Here is a 22,811-nt window from a genome sequence, read left to right as displayed (position 1 = left end):
AGAAACAAGGGAGAGAATTACTCAAGGTTGACAGCTAATTAGGACTCAGATTTTATCTGACAGAAGAATCAACACAGGTTTTTCATAGGTCTCTCCCCTCATGATCCCCAGGTGACCCAGAAGTGAGTCTCTCCTTGTCCACTGCCTCTCCCTTTCTTCCATTCTCTCACGAATCATTCAGGGCCTGAATATTTGAAGTTCTACAAAACTGGTACATGGTTGGCCCCTAGTAAATAGATGTGGAATAGATAGAAAGATAAAGCCTTAATGAATGAGATCTTATCTCCCAAATCCACTGATCTTTATTGTTAAGCAGTAAATAAGTTTATTTGTAACCATATTATAGTTCGTAGCACCCTAAGGTCATTTGACCTGAAACAGAGTTTAGCAAAAGCAAACGAGGCGGAAACATGTAAGGTTCTAATGAGTTCAAATTTATGTACCTATTTTGGTGATTAAATTTAAAACTTTTTTATTTTGAGTTGACATCAAGAAGTTATAAGACATGGGGATGGGGGATAGCTCAGTGGTAGAATACTTGCCTCACATGCATAAGGGTATGGATTTAATATCCAGCACTGAAGAAGAATGTGTGTGTGTGTGTGTGTGTGTGTGTGTGTGTGTATGCATGCCAGTACTGGGGCTTGAACTCTTGCTTATCTTTTTTGCTCAAGCCTGGCACTCTATCCCTTGAGCCACATCTCCACTTCCTGCTTTTTGCTGGTTAATTGGAGATAAAGAAAATGGAAATACCTTGAGATGGCTTTGAACCAGAATCCTCAGATCTCAGTCTCCTGAGTAGCTAGGCTTACAGCTGTGAATGGGCAATTTTTATTTTTAAATTTTTAAGTAAAGCGGCTAATTTTCTATGGACTTATCACTCAACTTCACCAGTTATTAACCATTTCCTGTATTTGATTTAGTGTAATCCTTACCAAATACAAATGGAGATAAGAGAGTTCAAGTTTTTCTGAGCCAGTTAATTACAGATATCAAGACCCTTCACCTCTAAGTTCTTCAGTGTGTGTTTTCTCTGAACAATGATGTTTTTCCTTATATAACCACAGTGCAGTTATTTAATTCAGGAAATTTAACCTTATGCAACACCGTTACCTAATAGGCAGTCTATATTCAGTCCTTACTATTGTCCCAATAATGTCATTTTGCAGCACTTTTTTTCTTCCTGATTCAGGGTGTAATCTAAGATGTGTTGCATTTCATATTATGTCTTCTTAGTATTCTTACCCTGGAATGGCTCTTTTGTCCTTTCTTTGACTTTTAAGACACTGGTAAAAATACCAAAGAAAAAAAAATGATAGGAAACAGACAAGGTATCTTACAGGATGTTCTTTACATTGTCCTTTTCTGGGTTCCTTATGGTTTGCTGAGCTGGTACATTTTGGTGGGAATAATGTATGATGACATCATGTCCTGTCACGGCAGGAAAAGAGGCTGTGGCTAGACACATCTCATGACTGCCGGTGGTGACATTCATCACTTGGTAAAGATGATTAGGTTTCTCTCCTTTCAAGTCATGATTTTCCTCCTTATAATTAGTAGATTATGTAGTTACTAATAGGTTGTTATTTTTAATGTTGCTAACAATCTTACTTTAAAGAACCTCACTTTCTTCTCTCTTGACAGTGTTTTAGAGCACTTTGCTGCAAGGGACCACCACCTGCACGACCAGAATATGACCTGGTTTGCATAGGCCTCACGGGTTCTGGAAAGACCAGTCTGTTGTCAAAGCTCTGCAGTGAAAGTCCCGAGAATGTCATGTCAACCACAGGTAGGTGCCATTCCAAGAGTCTGTCCCTTCTTCCTTCTTAGCCCTTCGCTTCTCTTTTTACTGTGCTATATATGTGACCCCTCCCCTTCTTACTATTTATAATGCTGTACTTTGGTCTGTATATTTCTGTCAATTTTAAACATTCTATCTCATGTTCCAAAGAAGGGGACCTAATTAAGCATTAAATTACTGCATCTACTGTCCCTCTCATTAGTCATTTCAGTAGCATAGAGTATATAAAACTCAGGTAAATTAATTATAAAACCTGAAGTCTGGAACTCTGCCTGTGATTCATTGGTTTTATTTTGAGTTGTTTTTCCTTTTAAGTGTCACTCAACCCTCTTTTTTTGGTTATGAACTCCCTATGCAACAGTTAGCACAGGGGCCACTGATTAGTCTTATGCTATTTTTTTAACTTAAAAGTCATAACCAGGCAATGGTAGTTCATACCTGTAATCCAGGCTACTAGGGAAGCTGAGATCTGAGGATCCTAGTTCAAAGCTAGCCAGAGCAATAAAATCTGTGAGATTCTTATCTCCAGTTAACCAGCAGAAAGCTGGAAATAGAAGTATTGCTCAAGTTGGAATGTACCAGCCATGGTGCAAAGAGAGTAAAAAGCTCAAAGAAAGGATTGGACACAGCATTTGAGGACTAGATTTGACCGAGCTTGGCTTTGGAGAGTGAAAAACAAAAGTAAGGCAAGGATGATATAATTACTTAGGTGATGGATGGGTGATGAAATTATTCTCCAGTGTTTCATAACAAATAGGAAAAATATTGATGACCAGAGAAGCCTTACATGAATTCAGGTTAGATTTCTGCCACCAACTAAATTCAAAAGGAAATATAGGATTTGTGAACTTTATATATATTTTTAAAAAGTTAAAATATACAAGAACAATACTGTAAAGGTTATATGGGAAAAAGAAGTACACTATTTTAGGATTCTTAAACCATAATCAAAGTGGCATAATAACATTTGAAGGTAGACTGATAATGTAGACTGCATTCTTATCCCTGTTCTAACCATTGCAATTACAGTTTTATAAACAGTGGTATCTCAAATGAAATAACAGAGAGTTGTCAAAACTACTCAGTCCAAAGAAGGCAAAAAAAGAAATGAAGGGAAACAAGAATAAATGAAACAAGTAGGAAGCAAGTAGCAGGGCAATACGTTCAAACATCATCACACTCACTCACATTAAATGTTAATGGTCTTAACTCTTCAATTAAAGAACTGATTTTTTAAGATACTTCATCTTAGTTCTAAAAATACTGGCTTTAGAAGATGGAATTTATATATAGACCAAAAATATTAAAAGATCAGATAAGATAGAATGGTTAAATTAATATCAGTTGGAATAATATTATGGATAAAGAAGCTCATTTTATAATGATGAAGGAATCATTTAGTCAAGAGAATAATACAATATACTGAATATTTGTGTACCTAATATCACAGTTTGAAAATATATAAAACAAAAAACTGTAAAGTGACATAAACACAGTTGTAATTAGTTTATATTCTTTTGTTATTTAATAGAACAGAAAATATACGAAGAAAATCAGTCAAGATATAGTAGGCAGGGGCTGGGAAGATGGCTCAGTGATAGAATGTTTGTTTCGCATACATAAGGACTTGGGTTCGATTCCTCAGCCCCACATAAACAGAAAAAAAAAGCCGGAAGTGGTGCTGTGTTTCAAGTGGTAGTGCACTATCCTTCAGCTAAAGAGCTGAGGGACAGTGCCCAGGCCCAGAGTTCAGGCCCCACAACCGACAAAAAAAAAAAAAAAAGATATAGTAGGCATAAATAACACTAAAAGTCAACTTTACCTGATTAACATTTACAGCATGGAGCCAGTTACAGAAGACATTCTTTTTAAGTACCCATGGAACATTTACCAAGTTACATCACCATTTAGTGTGTAAATAAGCCTCAATAGATTTTAGATGGACTCAAGTCTTACTAAATATATATTCAAGCTGCAATGAAGTTCAATTCAAAATAATTATGAGACTATTTCAAAATCCCCAACTATATAGAAGCTTCTTGAAAACTTACGAATCAAAGAAAGAATCAAAAGATAAATTGTATCAAATGACAACACAGTTTATCACAATTTGTTATAAACTTCTTCAAGCAGAACTTGTGTGGATAGAGCTATAGCAGTGAATGCCTAAAGACACTGAAAAAGAAGAATGGGTTAAATCGAAGTAAGCAGAAGGAACCAGATCTGCTTAGAAATTAATGAAATAAAATGAACAACAAAGAAGATAAGTGGAGCCAAAAGCTTATTCACTTTGCAAAAGTAAATAAGATTGATAAAACTCTAGCCACACTGATCAGGAAAAATCAAAGGAAGACACAAAATGCCAATATGGGGAAGGAGAAGAATGACATCAGAAGATCTACAACTTCTAAGTGGTTAATAAGAGAGTATTATGACCAACTTCTGCCAATAAATTTGACAACTTTGATGAAATGAATAATTTTCAAAAGAAAATATTTTCAGTCTTATTTGATAAGAAATAGAGAAGCTTGATAGATAAATATTTATTAAAGAAATTGAAATTATAGTTAAGGAAACACTTGAAGGTCTGGTTGGCTTTACTGGCTAATCCTACTAAACATTTTAAGGAAAAACACAATATCAATTCTCCATGATATCTTCCAGAGAAATAAAGAAGAGGGAAATCTTTTCCTCTGCTTTATAAAATCAGCACTAATCTGATATTAAAACAAGGCAAAGAGATTACAAGAAAACCATATATCAGTAGCCAATATCTTTCATGGGAACCATGCAAAAATTATAAACAAAAATCTAGCAGCCCACATATATCAAACAACCATAGTAGCACAATATTCCATAAAGTGGTGAATTCATTTATATCTATCTAAGGAACACAGAATTGGTTTCCTTAAAAAAAAAAAATTCTCTGGGGCTGGGGCTGTAGCCCTGTGGTAGATCATTCACCTAATATGTGCAAGATGCTCTGCCACCATCCACTAAAAGAATAAAAAGGTCAATTCACAATACCAATAAACTAGAAAATTATATGATCATCTCAAGAGGTCACTGAAAAATCCAACAGTAATTTCTGAAATTCATCACACAGTATAAAAGAATTCCTGCAATGATGAAATCCTATCTATGAAAACGTTTTCACTGTTGTCATAGTAGTGAAAAGATGCTTAGATCAGGAACAAGACATGGATGACTCTTCTTCCTCCTTCCATGCAACTATATAATAGAGATTCTAGCAAATGCAGGAGATAGAAAAAAATAAATAAATTGAAGTAACACCATCCATTTTGGAATACAGTAATTAATATTATCACTATTTGCTGGCAACATGATCATCAGCATAAAAAATTTAATGGAAACTTAAGACTGATAAAACTCTACCCATGCTGATCAGGAAAACTGGAGATAATTAATGTGAATTAGATCTGATGCTTTTAGAGATCTGAAAGGTGACTTAGGATGTCGTTCTTGCCATTGATTTGGAGAATGTTGCCCTTAAAATGGAAGAAGATAGGACGCATTTCACATTCTTTAGACAAAGTTTGAGTTTGTTCATCTAGATGAACAAATTATCTGAAAATCTGAAGATGGAAATGACTGATGTTCATATGTAAATGATGATACTTCAGGGTGGAAAGTTATCAAAAAGTGGATGTAATCAATTGATGGGAAAGTAGTTTAAGAAAGTAAAGCTTGTGCTGGGAGGTAAGAGGAGGAAAAGTTCGAATAAAAAGAGAGAGAGAAAGTACAAGATCAGGGAGAGGATGTTTTGTATTCAGATTTGAACTCTGGGCTTTCTGCTGGCCAAGCTGGTATGATACCGCTGAGCCACATCTCCAGCCATTTTCCATTGGTTATTTTCAGGATACAAGATAGCTTCCCACTCTAGAGTGTGCTTGAGCCTCAGTCTGCCTACTATTAGACTTTTCCATTGTTGCTAGGATTAGAGTCATAGAACAAGTCATAAAAGTAAGATATAGGAGGCTGGGAAGGTGGCTCAGTGGTAGAGCACTTGCCTTGCATGCCTGAGGCCCTGGGTTCGATTCCTCAGCACCACATAAGCAAAAAGAAAAAAGCCGGAAGTGGCGCTGTGGCTCAAGTGGTAGAGCGTTAGCCTTGAGCTGAAGAGCTGAGGGACAGCACCCAGGTCCAGAGTTCAGGCCCCACGATCGGACCCAAAAAAAAAAGAGTAAGATATAGGAAGTGGCTATATAAAAATTTGGAATCAATGGAAAGATAAAATAAAAAATATAAATGTAAACAGAAAATACTGTTGGGACTGTTTGAGTCAAGTATTACAGACAAGAATTTATGGCTATCATATTTTGAAAATTCGGTCACTTTACACCTAGATTCAATTTTGTTGAATTTGCAAAGAGATTTTTCATAAACAGAATAATGGTCAGGAGATAATGGAAAAACATTTTGTCTTTACCAGAAATTCATCTTTATAGGAAAAAATATATTCATTTTGTACTTAAGTATACTATCTTTAGGTAAGGCCCAATACAGGTAAGATTATAGTGGAGAATACATGTAGCAGGGGTGCACAGTAATTGTTACTGTCCCTTTTCTGGGAAGCAATTCCTCATAGAGATCAAATACACAAACCTAGCAATGGTACCATTGGCAGTTTATCACCAGCATGCAACTTAAAAGAAGTTATATGCATGAGGCAATAATTCATTGCAACATTTTGTATAATAAGTAAAATTTAAAGCAACATAAATGTCCTACAGCAAGGAAGTTTGTTAAATAAATTATGCAACCTCAATTGAAGTGATTATAGATTGTAAAATGTATACCGTGTTATGTTGAAGAAAATGAAATTTGCAATCATTTACAAAAATCAGGTCATGGAAATCTCTTATTTGTATAAAAACTTGAACAGAACACGTATAAATAAAAATATACTTTGTTGATGTGGTTAAATTATGGTAAGATTTTCTTCTTTTCAATTATCTCCCTATTTTTTAATGTTCTGAGAGTATAAAGCAATTTATGTATTAGCTTGTTGGGAGCTCCAAACAATTAAGACTCTACTGTTAGAGTTAATTTCTTATGAAATGAAAACATTGTAAGCCAGGTGGCTACTGGCTGTCTGTAATCCTAGTTACAAAGGAGGCTGAGATCTGAGGATCAGGGCCCAAAACTAACCCCAGGCAGGAAAGTCCATGACACTCTGATCTCCAAGTAACTACCAGAAAAACCAGAAGTGGAACTGTGGCTCAAAGTGTTAGAGTTCTAGCATTGAGCAAAGAGCTCTGGAACAGTGTCCAGCCCCTGAGTTTAAGCCCTATGACTGTTAACACCCCCTGCCCACACACACACCATTGAAAAAAGAATATGTCCATTTAATTTCATCAAAGTAAGAATTCTTGTCTTTTTTTTTTAAGGCAGAAAAGGAATCCAAAGTTTATTTCAGCAATTTTTCATATTTAACATAATTTTCTAAAGAAGCTTAAGTTATCAAAGTTAACAAGTCTTCCAAGGGCTGGGAAGGTTGGCTCCGTGGTAGAGTGCTTGCCTTGCATGCATAGGCTCTGGGTTCAATTCCTCAACACTACATAAGTAGAAAAAGCTGGAAGTGGTGCTGTGGCTCAAGTGGTAAAGCGCTAGCCTTGAGCTGAAGAGCTGTAGGACAGTGCCCAGGCCCAGAGTTCAGGCCCCACAACTGACAAAAACAAACAAACAAACAAAAACAAGTCTTCAAAGAACAAGACCTGCTGGGAAGCCTGTTCTTTCATCTCCAAGAAACAAAAAAGTGAAACTCAGTTTGGGGTGAATATTTTGTATATACGTGAGGGATTTATTGATAAGAAGAGTTGTTTATAGATTTCATGAATATTCACTTCCTACCTGTTTTATGAACCAGAGAAATGGAATCTAAAGGCAAAGGATAATATATTGATAGAACATAGAGAACAACATAGAGAAAACTGAACACTTGGAATTTTAAAATGTTGAAAATATCTTTAAGGATATCTATTTCTGTGCTTGAAAAAAATGTCAAGTAGTATGTCACTCAGTTAAAATAGAAAAAAGATCCTGACAGTTTGAAAGAATGACAGAAAGTTCATGAAAATTTGAATGAAGCATTTAAATAACTTCAGTATTAGCTGCATATGTGTTAAGTTAACCAGAGAAACAAGTTAGAAAGTCAGACTTTGGTATCTGTGAAAGGATTGTGTTTTGCAAATGCCACTAGATTAAATTTCCTTGTATGATGTTGAAATCACATTTAGAAGAATTTCTGCTAGGTCTTTGTCCAAACATCACAAAATTACCATGGCATAAATAAGGCTCTTGGGCCAGGTCAAGACCACCAGATCTATGGAATGTTTTTCAGCAGTTCTTAGAGTGACCCAGGAATTTCAGAAGCATAGATCAAGTATCGATGTGCATGTGTGCAGACTTGGTGGAGGGAGCGAAGAGGACTCAGTGTGTATGCCCAAGTAAAACATTCATGTGTTCCACATGATGAACAAAAATAGACTAACCTTCTTCCCAAAACGAATTTTGTTACAATTCCAGGAATGCTTCCCCTGCCTGAAATACTTCAAATCCATCTCGTCTGTGTTACAGGTTTTGTTGGATTTAAGGATTGCAAAACAAAGACTGAAAGGCTATGCAAACAGTTATTTCCCTAAAGAGTTACTAACTCATATATTTATTAAAATTTGTGGGGTTAAATCTTCAGGGAGATTTTAGTCTTACTAATGTAGCTTAGATAGGCCAGGAAAAAATGAGTGCGTTAACTTGGGCTTCCACCTTCCAATTGTTTGAACAGAGCCCAGGGAGACCTACCCTTGCAGCCTTCAGCCAATACTGGAGGCCATTAAGGGTGGACTCACTTGTTGCTGTTATTTCTGCCTTCTTTCTTAATATAAATAATGGAGCCCTAGTTCTAGAGGAAATCTTTAAAAAGCTAACCCAGTTCACTCATTTTGTAGATGAGGAATTCAAGGCCAAGATAATAAAATATTGTCACTAGGAGTCTGAGCTGTGTGGCTGAGACTGCTAGGCACGTCTTGTCACATCCACATACTTACACCCAGTGGAGATAACCAGAGGACACTCAGTGTTTGAAGAAGCAAATGATGATCAGACATTTTCCCTTCCCAAGTCACTGGCTTTATTAGTGATATATTAAAAGGGACTTGGTCAACTCGTGCTATTATTTTTTCATTCCACTAATAACAATATTGTGTGGACCTGAGTCCACTTATTTGGGTTCCTCCTGTTGACTTTTTTTCCAAACAGAAGGGAAAATATCTTAGTGAGTTTATGAGGTGCATATGTTGCCCAGTAAATTCTAGCAGTGTTTAAGCTCAGCTGGCTTGTTGATGCATGGTAGAAGCATAGCAATGTAGAGCTATAGTGTCAAGACTGAGTTCAAGTTTGAATATAGCACTTAATACTTTTGATGAGGAGATTAACCTCTCTGTGCTTCACTTTCTTCTTGGGACACTAATTCTGGAATTGTTATTAGATTCTTGGCAGTACTGAAATCTGTTCATGTGGCCAACACTGGCATACAGGATATCCTATACACCGCACATTCTGAATCCTTGAAGTTTAGCAGGAGACAGAAAACAAATGAATAAGTGGATATGTAGTTAAAACTGCAAACACATGGAAGTACTGAGTGCTGGAGGACATGGATTCCAAAAAATCAGCTGTGGTCAAGGACACAAAGAAAGGAAGTCTTCCCTGACAAGATCTCCTCCTCAAAGTCACAGCTTTCTCAAAGTCTGAATTATTTATCTCTCTTGACCTCCTTCAGTCCAATGGAAGGGAATAAAATACAATGTGATAGTTGCCCTTCTGTTCAATTAGAAGTGTTGCTGTACATTTTTAGTTCTATTGAATCTTTGCAAATACTTAGAAAAGAAGTATTGTTTCTCTTCGGTTATTTTGTGGACCACGTATCTAGACTTTGTTCTATCAGCAGTTATTACTAGAGCTGTACTTTAAAAATAATATGGAGAGAGCATTGTGTAAGACGTGTATACCTTTGTGGTATAAATCTAGCCATGCATGTTGTGTTTGGGAGAAAGCATTTATGAGTATTCTGCTGAAACATTTATATGCCTATAAATAACTTTGCTAGGTTACTTTGCTTAGCATGAACACTGTGGAGATTTTTGGAGTCAGTTTATTATGAAGATTCTTCAAGGATTTAAACACAGTAATGGTAATATAATCTGCCTGTTGGATTAATAAATTTCTGAAGTCTATTCTGCTTATGGATGCAGCCATTTCTGGAAGGATATTATTTCTATTTCAGTGCCTGCATATTGTCAACTTTTGAGAATAATCAAAGTTGATTAGACATTGTTATTGTGCTCCGTCGTTTTCTCTTTCAGAGCTGAGACCTGTCCTCCATCTCTGGAAAAGCTATTCTGAGTTGTCCTGAGCATAACCACTGATAAACTGTTTAGTATTTGCAGAGAGCATTTTGTTTCCAGGATTTTGCAATCATTGCCTTTAGTCTGTATAATTCTATGTGGGGTAGGTAGATAAATTTAAGCATCCAAGTGTCCTGCAGGCGAATTTTGGCACCAGCAAGGATATTGTGATTGGCACTGACTTTCTCATTTCCCAGAGGCTAGACACCTGGAGAGACTTTCCTTCTGGCCCAGGTAAATGCCAGTATTTCTGCCATGTGGGTCTACTTCACGTTCTTTCTGCTGTTTCACTAAGATCCAGTGACCTTATGAATCATGAACTGTAGTGCTGCACTGACTGGGTCAGTCAGCATTAAGGAAGGGTGTTTTCTGGAAGATTCTCCAAGGGTCCAATAAACATTTACTTTGTCTATAGCAAATGTCAACTATTGACACCTCCACCATACCAACCTTTTTTTTGTTTGTTTGTTTGGGTCCGGTTGTGGGGCCTGAACTCTGGGCCTAGGCACTGTCCCTCAGCTCTTCAGTTCAAGGCTAGCACTCTACCACTTGAGCCACAGCGCCACTTCCGGCTCTTTGCTTATATAGTGCTGAGGAATCAAACGCAGGGCCTCATGCATGCAAGGCAAGCGCTCTACCACTGAGCCACCTTCCCAGCCGATACCAACCTTTTTTGAGTCTTTTAAATTTTTTATTTAAAATTTTCTTAATCTCAATAAATGATATATGAGAAGCTAGAATTTCTTCTTAGGAGTTTGTAACATATGCCCTTACTCATCTTACATATGTATATATATGTATATATATATGTGTGTGTATATATATATATATATATATACATAGATGTATATATATGTATACATATACATATATATGTATATATATACATATATGTAAGATGAGTAAGGGCATATACGTGTGTATATATATATATATATATATATATATACATATATAAGATGCATAAGGGCATATATATATATATATAGTGCTTAAATTTTCACCAAATAATCCTTGATTAAAGTGTGGTGCCAGCAGATATGCACTGTGTGTTTGTTGTTGGTTCTGAGATACTGTAATAGACATAGAACACACTGCCTTATCCTGGTAACAAAGCTGTGAAGTAGATGCTGTCATCACAGATAGAAAGCCATGGCCAATCAGTTGCCAGTGACAGAACTTACAGTGGACAGGGCTAGAATTTCAACCCCTAGTTCTATCTGATTCCAGACTCAGTTCTTCAACCATTGCATAACACTGCCTTACACCAAGGCTAATGGACTATTTAGTGAAGTGTTAGGGCAACACGTAACCATGAAGTGCAAAAGAGGAGCTTGACTAAAAAGGCATATGGGGATTTACTTTTCTATAAGCAAAGCTAAAGCATGAAAATTAATTGTGCATATCTTTTCACCTTCCCAGAAACCTATCACAACTTGTCTCAAATGAAAAGTTCTTATATATTTGTCTTTATCATTAATTTCTGGGGAAAGGGACTGTGATGATTCATCATATGATTGTACCTATTAACTCAGGCTTAAATCCTAACATGGAGTGAGTGGTTCAAAACTACTGAATAACTAATTAACTTTTAAAACTTAGTGGGACTTTTAATCTGAACAGAAATGCATGTCCATAGAAAAACAATCAAAAGAAACAAAAGAATCCCCCTTCTATTTTAAGCTTTCTCCTGAGTCATTACTAGTTACAATTTCACGTGGCTCCGTTCAGAATTATTCATTGTGTCTGTTTGTACATGTGTAGATGTAGGTGTGTATACATACTCTAATGCTGCAACTAAATTGATTTAACTTCATTGGTAATAATTATGTCTAAAATACATGATTAATCATAGTATGATATGCTCTGAGTATATAATTTTATAATCTAAATCTTGTTGAAACAATTGTCTTAAATATGGAATCTTTTTGAGAAAAATAGATGTATACATTTTTAACCATGTCCCTAAAATAATAGCATAGATATAATAAAACTCTAAGATGGTTACAATTTAAGTATCTTAAACCCTGGAATTGCTGGTAATAAGTTTTATATTTGTATATATGTGTTTTATATATATGTATGTGAGGAAAAAGGGAAAGACATTAATTTTACAAGATCTAAAGGTTTCTATAAGTTTAATATTAATAACACCATGCTTCCAAATATTTTTCTTATTACTGATCACATTTTAGTCCATATTATGCATAAAGAATAAGGCACTATGTTTAAATAAATGGATACAGTGCTATTTTGGTGCAACATATACTGGCATTTTCACAAGCAGAGATGTTAATGGGAAGTTATTACCTTACCTTAGAAACTACATGTTTCTAATATGCATGTTGGCTATGGGTTATGAAAAGCAAATCTTAATCTGACATAAACTGGAAAAGAATATGAACATTTAATTGTTTTGAGTTACAAGTTAAGTTGCTAATTCTTATGTGTTTGCTTTTTAATTTTAGGTTTCAGTATAAAGGCAGTACCATTCCAGAATGCTATCCTGAATGTAAAAGAACTTGGAGGTATAACATTTAACATCCTTTCTATGTCTGATCTTAACTTCACTAATTGGGTATTAATGTATTGTTACATGTAATTTAAACAGTATGATAGTTTATCCCCCAAAACTGATTTTTACTTGTTATCTTGCTAACATATTTTCTCGAAATAGTTCCTTTTCTTTACATATGCTTTAAAAGGTGTTGAAGAGTCCTATGATAAACTTTGCTTTCTCTTATATGAATCAAAGAACTACACTAATGGCAATTGATATGGCAATTGATTGGTTTTATTTATGCAAAACTATTCTTGGAATGAAGCATATCAAGAGAATTTTCGTGTCATTAAATATAAACAAGGCAAAAATGTGTTTTAGTTAACATTTATACTCAAATTTGATTAGACTCAATCTTTTTAGAATGTATTTGTTCTGATAATAAATCTTTGCCATTGGCTGTTTTGCTGGCCAACCACATTTATTGGATAGGCTGTACCCCAAAGCATGCATCATTCAGTCTTTCATTACACTCTGTCTGGCACTTTTTTTTTTCTTGTGTTTTATGTCAGTCAGGGTCTTAACCCATGTAAATAGATTAACAAAGAAATCAGTCAATTCAGTGAACCTACTAAATTCTCTAATGGCACAGGAAAATGGCAAGTGCTTGCAGTTCTGTAGAGTATGGATGAGTTTAATGACTGAGAAGAAAGCTCCCTTCCATCTCTTTAATCACTTTGTGATATTGACCTTACCCTGTTTTGTTTTGTTTTGTTTCTTTTCCTTCAAGGTCATTCTCACTATGACCTATTTTTAGTGTGATAAAATTGAAACACCAACTTCATGCCATTTTCAGTGTTTTGTACTTTCTTACTTTTATTCAATAAGTATTGTCTGAACTTTTCAGGGATCTGTTTTCAGGGCACTATGGTCTAAGACAGACTTGCTTCTTTTAGTTTGTTTTATAGCCACCTCTGGCTTTTATAACATTAATACTGAAAAGCAACCAGGAATTATAAATTCTGATTTTTTCCTTTCAGTTTCTTTTATTAGTTTTACTTTGGAAATCATATTACATGAATATACTTACAATAACTTTTCATGTAAAAAATTTTAAGAATATTTTATTAGACTGTTTTAATACTTCTTTGGTTTGTTGTGGCTGTTTGCTTCTCAGTGACAAAATTATTATTAACAGATACTTTGGAGTCACAGGACATATCATATGAATCCACTACCTCTTATGTGTGTGGTTTTAAGTCAAGCAGCAACACACTATTTTATTATGAGGCCAGACACAAAATTTTATTGAACACCCACCAGGTGTACAAAACTGTTGATTAATCACTAAGGTATTTACCATTTAAGATGTCTATGTAGATGAAATAAATAGTAAATGTGTCTGGGTAGTTAAGAAAAATGAGCATTTAAAGGAATTTATTATAATTTTGGATCTGTGCCATTGAAATTCAGAGCAGTGAAAGAGGACTAGGGGTGTATCAGATGGGAATAGGTCTGTTCCTGAGAAAGATTTAATTCTGCTGAACAAACTGTGTTCTGAAAATTGCTGAAATGGAGATTCCAACGGAGAGGATACCGTAGGGTTTGATGTTCATGTTTTAATTTGTACCTATTTTATAACAAATGAAGAGATATCAGAGCAGACAGAGCCTCAGAGGTCAGAGCAGATATGTCGGTTCTAGGCTAATGGTAAGTTGGGTTTTTACATGTATTAGTATTAAAGAACAAATTTCTAACCTAAACTTATTACTCCTGTCCCCAACTTTAAATAGCTCTGATTTTAGCTGAGAGAGTATCTCAAGGAAAGATGACTTTCAGACATCCACAGCATGGTTAAGTAATGGCCCATGTCACAATCTCAGAGAAAAAAAACAGAGGGAGTTGATTTTTTTTTGGGGGGGGGGAGCGGGGAAAAATGGGGTTTGAACTCAGGGTCTTGGGTTTTCTAGGTAGCTTCTGTACCACTAAGCTGCAATATTCCACTGGGCCAAGAGTTGGTGATTCATTTACCAACTTATGTATTAAAAATATATTTTAAAAAATTGTCTCAAGAACACATGAGAGAAGGTAGGCTAGAACATATAAAGAAATAGGAGCTTTCCTAGGATTTAAAATGTATTCTGGGAAGTGGTGCTGTGGCTCAAGTGGGAGAGCACTGAAGAGCTCAGGAACAGTGCCCGTGCCCAGAGTTCAAGCCCCATGGCCGACCCAAAAAAAAAAAAAATGTATTCTGGTGCCAATGTAAAGTATTAGTCTTTTGGAGAGAACTATGACCTATTTAAATCCAGTTATCTGGGAGCTACTTGACTGAGAATTACTAATTTAAAGATGAAAGTATTGAGTGTTTTAGGACCATTGTTGGAGAATTGGAAACCTGTGTTTGCCAGTGTGGTACCATTCAGAATATGGGTTATTTGGAGTTCTGTGGGTAACTGGTGAGAACAGGACTATAAGGTCCTACTAAAGAAAGCACAAATACAGCAGTTGTCTTCATCCTGGGGATGACAAGGGAATGGCCCAGCCATGTTCTTCCTGCTAGTGTCCTTTCTCAGTGCTTCCAGATAATTCTAAGGCCTCTACCACTCCCCTTCTCAACCTTAGTTAAACTTTTCACCTTTTCAAAAGAACAAAACAGCTGGGCACATTGGTGGCTCATGCCTGTAATCCTAGCTACTCGGGGCTGAGATCTGAGGATCATGATTCAAAGCCAGCCTAGGCAGGAAAGTCCATAAGATTATTATTTCCAATTAACCACTAGAAAACCAGAAGTGGTGCTGTAGCTCAAAGTGGCAGAGCTTGGGGGACAGTGCCTAGGTCCTGAGTTCAAGCCCATGACCAACTAAAACAAAATGAAACAAAACATGAATTTCTTGTTCTTCTTTTGTGGGATGAAATAACAAGGATCAATGGAGTTTAATTTAATGAAAGTACTTTAGGGAGATAAAAATAACATGTACATACACTTGATATATGTTCATGCTGATGTGTATTTGTTATATATGTATGTAAGTTTTATATATGTATGTTAATATATGCATATATGTATATATAAAATATGCCTATGGGATAGATTTGTATTCTTTTCAGCTTTCTATTTTATGAAGGTGTTTTCATGTGTTTTAGACAAAGAAGTCTTGTAATTCTTACTTGTAAGAGTTTCTTCTCATGGGATGTTATCTTACTTTTCCCTGTTCTACCACAATCAATTATGACTAGCCTGGTCCTAGAGTCTAAGATTTAAAAATTTCAGGCACAGTGCTTACATTCAAGGTATTTATTAAAACAAATCTATGATATTATTGAAAATAGACAAATTAAGGGGAGAACAAAACAGAAGTACCAAAGTACAAAGTACAGAGATATCCCAGTCTGGCAGTCCAGTTCAATTTTTGCATTTTAAGAATGACTTAGCCAGATGTAATGGCTCAATTTTATAATCCCAGCAACTTGGGAGAAGAGACTATGATAAGTAGGGTTATCATTCTAGGCCAATCTAGGACAAAAGTTAGTGAGTCCCCCCTCCCCCCCCCCCGGCCCCCACCCACACTGCCCCTTTCAACAAATACCTGCTGGAACAAATAAACCTGTTGAAAATAATAAAACCCTGATACCAAATGACTTAACTGAAGTCATTTAGAGGAGGAGGAGATGGGATTCATTTAGGGCAAGAGAGCTTAACCAGATGACAGGATGCATAAAGAAAGCATCTTCCCATGCCTGGCTTGGGGCAGCCACGCCTACCTACTACCTGCTGTGTTGTAGTCATCATTACCAGTTTCACTTAAAAATCTTCGCTCAAAGTTGGAAGATTTTGGAGTAGCATTCTAGTGTTCATGTCTTGACAAGACATGAACATTTTGCTCTCTGTTCCAGAACTTTCATGGAATTTAATCTCCTATTACTGAACTCTTTCTGTGGTCCATTTTGTTGCCTGTCACTCTCATATTGTGTAGTCTTAGATCAAATTCTTATTCAGTTATTGATTCCTGGTGCGATGGCTTTGCCTCTTCCTTCCTTTAACTTCCTCCCGACCTCCTACTCCAACAAAGTCTTCTTTCTTCTTTTGGAACTATCTAGAGCCTGCCACAAACATTGCACTTTTGCATTTTTTTCTTTCTCATCCATTCATTTAACAAATATTTACTGGGTACATATTATTCTAGTAGCTGTAGAGTTAAGAAAAGCATTGTCTCTGAGGAAATCAGGTAGCAGGCACTAGGGGAGCTCACACATACCTCTCTCCTTAATTAAAGCCAAATATTGATTCTTGTACGCCTACAGAAATTCATGGGTTAATCCTTGCATCCCTGAAGGAGTTTCCAGATACTGTCCAGACACTGGCCCAGTGTTACTTGTGACTTCATGAAGGATATTTTGTGATACATTCCACTGTTGTGCTTACTGAACTACTTTTTCCTATACATCTTTTCTTCACTGGGTTTTCACTGAAGCTAATCTAAATGCCTTCCCTTTTTGTGCGAATTAATTACTGTTTGTCTTGTTTTTTGTTGTTGTTGTTGTTATTTGTTTGTTTTGGGACCAGGTCTTTTTATGTAGCCTGGGCTGGCCAGAAACTTGTGATTCCCTGATTTAGCTTTCTAAGTGCTAGGATTATGTACATGTACCTCCATTCCTTGCTTTCTATGCTAGTTTTTCTCTGGACTGTTTTTATTCTTCTGGATGTTAAGACACCTATCAGAGATCCTGGATGGACAGCTGGATTAGGCTTCTTTCCAAGCCCTGTTATTCTGCACAATATCAGGCACATCCCTCCTCCCATATCTTCCTTATCTATATAGTATAATAGTAATAGTTCCTATGTCCTGTCATCCTTGTGAACACTGAATTAGTTAACGCAGGCTAAGTACTTAGAGTTGGCCTGGTCTATAGCTAATGTGCCAGAATTTCTTTTTCTTTTTCTTTTTTTTTTTTTGTTGGTCATGGGGCTTGAACTCTGGGCCTGGGCACTGTCCCCTGTCCCTCAGCTCTTCAGCTCAAGGCGAGCACTCTACCACTTGTGCTACAGCGCCACTTCCCAGAATTTCTTTTGTTGTAATTACACTGTCACTACTCATAACAACAAACACACACACACACACACACACACACACACACACACACACACACACACACACACACACACACACACACACACACACACACACACACCCTTTCAATGAAGCATTTTTTCGCCAGAATCTCTAAAAATAATGCAATTCATATAAACATTTTTTCTCTGTAGGATATTTTTTTTCTCTTATCAAGTTATACCTGTCTAAACTAAAAGACATGAGTAAGTCTTCTTACTCCGGACTTTTTTTTTTTTTTTTAAGCTATTTAGCCTGATTGAAGCCATCCATGGTGAAATATTATAAAATGCTTTTGGTTTTCTCCACTTTTTACTTCTGTTCTCAAATTTTTGCCCCCAAACTCACTTCTCCCTATTATAACCTCCCAATGGCTTTCGTTTTGTACTTGCCTTGTGCAATTGAAGCACATGACTAGGTAAACCAGGCACCTAGAGCTTAGCTGAATTGAAAGCAGTCTTCTACATTTCAGTGACATCACAGCTCTGAGCAATTTCCATTGGAGAAGTTTGTCCTTCTTAAATCTGCAGATGGATATTTGTGTATTCATGGATATTTTTCTCTTGGCTTTGAAATTTTATCCATGAGTTGATAGAATCCAGAGATGCAAATTGCGTTTCTTAGCATGTTTGGTTTGTTATTTATTGATAAAGATCCAGACATCATAATATTCTCTAACTGAATTCTGGAACCATGAATGGGTTTGCCAAATGAGTTGTTTTCCTCCTGTAACTAGTCTAATAAGTTATGTCTGAATTGTCTCTTCAACCCCCCCCTCCCTCCCACCCCCAACCAGTGTATTCTTTGGCAGCCCTGTCTTCACAGTTGATATTAGGAGAGGCAAAGAGAAGCCGAAAAGCAGTTAGCTGTCTTTTACTCTTCAGTATTCACTGCTGCTAGTTGTCAATCATATGGAAAAAGTTCATCAGGGCTTTTTCTTTTTCTTTGTACTTTTCTTGTTTTCTTTAGAGGCAGCATGGGTGGAAAGTGCATGTTGTGTGTTCACTTATTTCAGCCCCGTGCAACAGCGAATGAATGATTTTTGAGGATTGTCAGCTCAGCCATTTTTTAAAGGTTGCTTCTTTCAGCAGCCAAACTGTTATAGGAAACAGATGTTGACTGTGTCCTGTTTCTTTGTTTGCCTGGAGGAGTTGCCTCCGCAGAGAGAAAGGTGCTGTTTGTATCCTGCTAGTTATCTGTGGATGCTGTTGTATCTGTCCAGGTTATTTGCGTTTCTTAATTTCTCGAGAAACTGTCCAGTGCGTACTTTTTGACAGGCTACCCAGGTGACACTGCTATTTCTTTTCATTTCTGATGTTCACCACAATGAAGCTTTCTTTCTTTAGTCTCCTTTTAGTAAACATACTTTGGAAGACAGATAGCTTTTTCATTTTCATCTGTATGTTCTCACAACCCTGTGTATATTTTGTATTATTCTCTTCTAGCCACCCTGCTACCTTTTATGAAAAAACCACCAGCCAAATGCCATGGAATTTACTATACTCTCTGACCCTGACAGTCGTGCTACACTATGAAGACAGGAGGAGTTAGACACAGTAAAAGCCAATGAACTGATTTTGCATTAGAGAAAGAATCAGTGCAAGCAGATATGCTTATAGGGGTTATAATGGCCTGTTTGGAGAGACAGGTGGAGTTGTGGAAGTTTCTTGCTGCTGTAGAAACTTGTTTCTTGAAAATCATTCTAGACATCTGTAAACATGAGTGTGTTGGGGAAAGGGGACAAGCAATTGTGTCTTAGGCAAAAGAAAATGACAGCATGCTAGATGGAGGGCTCAGATAAGTCCATCTCCACAGTATATTGGATGGCTGTCCTACATGTCTATTGTGGTCATCTACATATCAGAAAATGTACATATTCTGCATCTGTGGAGACCACTCTGCCACTCTCTGCATTTGAACTTGTTGTTTTGATATCTGTAAAATGTAAGTTTTAATAAATCACCTCGATTTATTTCCCCAAGGATTGTACTGGAATAGAAAAGTTAAATTGCCTAAATGCCTCAAGAGAGAGGTTTTAAGAAGAGGCCATGGTATTTTCACTAATTCTTGTTTTATGATGGTGGATCTAGTGTGATATGTAATATTGAATGATCGAAACTTCTAGATATAGTGTTGTTTCCTTATCTAAGAGAATAACCAGGCCTTTCTGGAATGGGAACAGCCAGTTAACTCCTGGCGCCCTGAGCTGTGTACTTTCTCACATAAGCTTAGACTATGCAAGGGGAAATGATATTGGTATAATGCCAGGACATTTGGACATGAGTTAAAAGGCCACAGCTATCTGAATTGGTTGAACAGGATCCCAGGGTGGTGGTGTTCAAGCGTTTTTTACACTTGCTAAGGGAAAAATGGAGCCAAACAGTCAGTAGAGCCAAATAAATGAACCTAGGGGCCCAGAAGTCTGTTACTGGCTCTTGTAGACTTGACCTTAATTTTCTGTTTTCTTCTGGAGAAGTGCCCAAGGAAATTTTTAAAAATCTATCTTCCCAGTCATAGTCTAGTATAGCATTAACAGTCCACTTCTTCTAAGTACATAGAGAATATTGTAAAAACTAGTTTCCTGGCCTTTTGACCCTCTCCTGGCAACAGAGACCTCATGTGCTTCTGAAGGTTGCTGTTACACCACTGTTTCCTATTTAGGGGTAATCCGATCATTTCATATTTCCAATTCTACCAAAACTTACACAGCATTTGTATTGGTTCTCAGTTTAATTTTCTGTCCCTCACAAGGGAATAACTATTTCTGTTTCTCCCAGGGGTTGCCATAATAGCAACTAATATTCCTTGTGTATTTGGTTTCTGCGTGGTATTGCAGCAACAGCATTGGAAGTCAGGAGACCAGTATTTTTCTCCAACAAAACAAGCCATGGGATATTGGGCAAGGCATTTTGCTTCTCCAAGACTGCTCTCCTTCCTAACAGCTGATAATACTGATGCTAGTTCTCCTGTTCTAGCATAGCACAACTAGTTCATTTTTATCTTGAAATTCACTAGTGTCTGATTCATTCTGGCCTGCCTGGAGCTACTGAACAGAATTGGGTAGCACTGATTGCTTCATTTTCTTTTTCTCCTAACTTTCTCAGTTATTTCTATGCAGTAGACATTTGTGTATTTCTCAAATGAAGAATTAACTAATACTAACTTGATGAAGTTCCTATAACCAGGCTGTTTTTATTGAGATGTTCAATATGGTGTCTATTATAACAGAATCGAGTACAAGATGCAATTCAGATCATGCAGGAAGGACAATGGAGATTTCACGGCCAAGAGTCATCCAGGAAAGAGAAGATTGAGACAAAAGTTGTGAAGGAGAGTGTGGTTATTGTTTATGGATGGACAGGATGGGAGAGTTATAAAGCATTGAGAAAAAAATCATAATCTCAAGGGGTCACTGTAGTGTAGTATAGATTATATCAATAGTTTTCAGCTGTAGGGAATTTTATGAAATTATGCCGCAGGATGCTAGAGCAATGCTATACCCTTGAAAAACTAAGTATTGTTTTGTTACTGGTTAATTCATTCTAGTTACTGGTTAATTCAGTCTAGTAAATCATGATTATATGCCAGACCATAAGGATACTACCCTGCTGCATGTACATGCACATACACACAAAATCCTCTGGGCCCATTTCTTTGGATTTTTTGGAGGAATAATTATATTGGCAATAATAATTAATGTCTCAGAAAAAATAAAATTTGAGAAAAATTCCTATATTTAGAATGGCAACTGTGGAAGAGATAATGTATTCCTTCATTCACCAAACTAGGTTGATTCTCTGACATATCAAAAGTGGAATTAAAACAGATCTGGATAGTGTTGAGGGACATCTCAGATTTGTTGATGTTAATTTCCTGTGGTCAGAAAGTATTATCACTGGATTCCATTGAAGATGCTTGGTCATTTTATCTTGAAAGTCATTGGCATTTATGGTGCCATTGTAAGAGAGAATAGTATGAGGAATTTCTTACATAGGTTAATTATCTTTTTTGAATGTAAGCATATGATATCCTTCCATTTAAGTAACTTTCATGGTTGAAAATTGAAAGCTGATTTTAAAAAAATGTCTACTTTCTCTTCCTGGCCAAAATCTTATGATATGAACAAATACCATCAGGAAACAAATTAGCAAAGAATGACTAAATCTATAAAGAAGATAGACTTAAATCTATAACAAAGAAAGGAAAACAAGAAATGTTTCAGGTAAAGAAAATGGAAACATGAAATGGAAGGGGAATTCATCAGGATTATTAATCAAAGGGCTCATCAGAGTTATTAATTGGAGCTCTACATTTGGAGCTGTGCCTTTATTTTTCTTTTTCCCTTGTGTTAAGTAGTGGATAGCAGCTGTGTTTACCCACAAACTAAATCCTTGAGTGTGGGTGCTAGACCCAAAGAGGTGGGACAGTGTATCAGTGTGTATTGACTGCCAGGTGGGTGAAAAAGCCCACACACACAGAAGAGAAGCCACTTGTCCATCCCCAATAATCACTGGAAATAGCATGGTAAACAAAAGAACTGGCAGACAGATTCTTACACAAAAGATAAGCATATAATTATGACACATCACAATATGGACAAAATCAACACCCCAAGAGAAAAATTTCCCAACAAAAAAAATGAAAGTAAAACTATTCAAAGACAGTGGAGAGGTAAGAGAGTCATCAGAAGAAGACATTTGGAGAGACCTGGAAAGGCTTTGTGTTCATGAGAAAGAATCAAATACAGACATAGGCATGTAAAATTTAAAGTATATATTGTTGAAACAGAAGATTGAACTAGAAAATTTCTGCATAATGCCATCTAGGAGGAAACTAGAAATATGAGAGAAAAATTTAAGAGACAGAAATTTAAGAGACATAGTAGATAGCTAAAGGATGTCCAACATCCCTCTAAGTGAAGGATCTAAAGAGAAAAAGCATCACATAAAGAAAAGGATTCAGATTGAACGAGATCT

The 22,811-nt window shown here is 36.4% G+C and overlaps 1 protein-coding gene across 1 annotated transcript in view; it reads left to right on the top strand.

Annotated features, from left to right (window-relative positions):
* Arl15 (ADP ribosylation factor like GTPase 15) overlaps positions 1 to 22,811 on the top strand; it is a 260,817-nt gene that overhangs the window by 7,894 nt on the left and 230,112 nt on the right. Inside the window, exons 2-3 of the mRNA XM_042690537.1 lie at positions 1,645 to 1,789; positions 12,696 to 12,755. Of these exons, the coding sequence (XP_042546471.1) occupies positions 1,645 to 1,789; positions 12,696 to 12,755 (205 nt within the window). The remainder of the gene's footprint in view (positions 1 to 1,644; positions 1,790 to 12,695; positions 12,756 to 22,811) is intronic.

Source organism: Dipodomys spectabilis, unplaced genomic scaffold (assembly GCF_019054845.1).
Source record: "Dipodomys spectabilis isolate Male_0828 unplaced genomic scaffold, ASM1905484v1 ptg000138l, whole genome shotgun sequence".
NCBI classification, from domain to species: Eukaryota; Metazoa; Chordata; class Mammalia; order Rodentia; family Heteromyidae; genus Dipodomys; species Dipodomys spectabilis.
The sequence above is the reverse complement of the archived record's forward strand: the minus strand, read 5'-3'. Positions and strand labels throughout refer to the sequence as shown.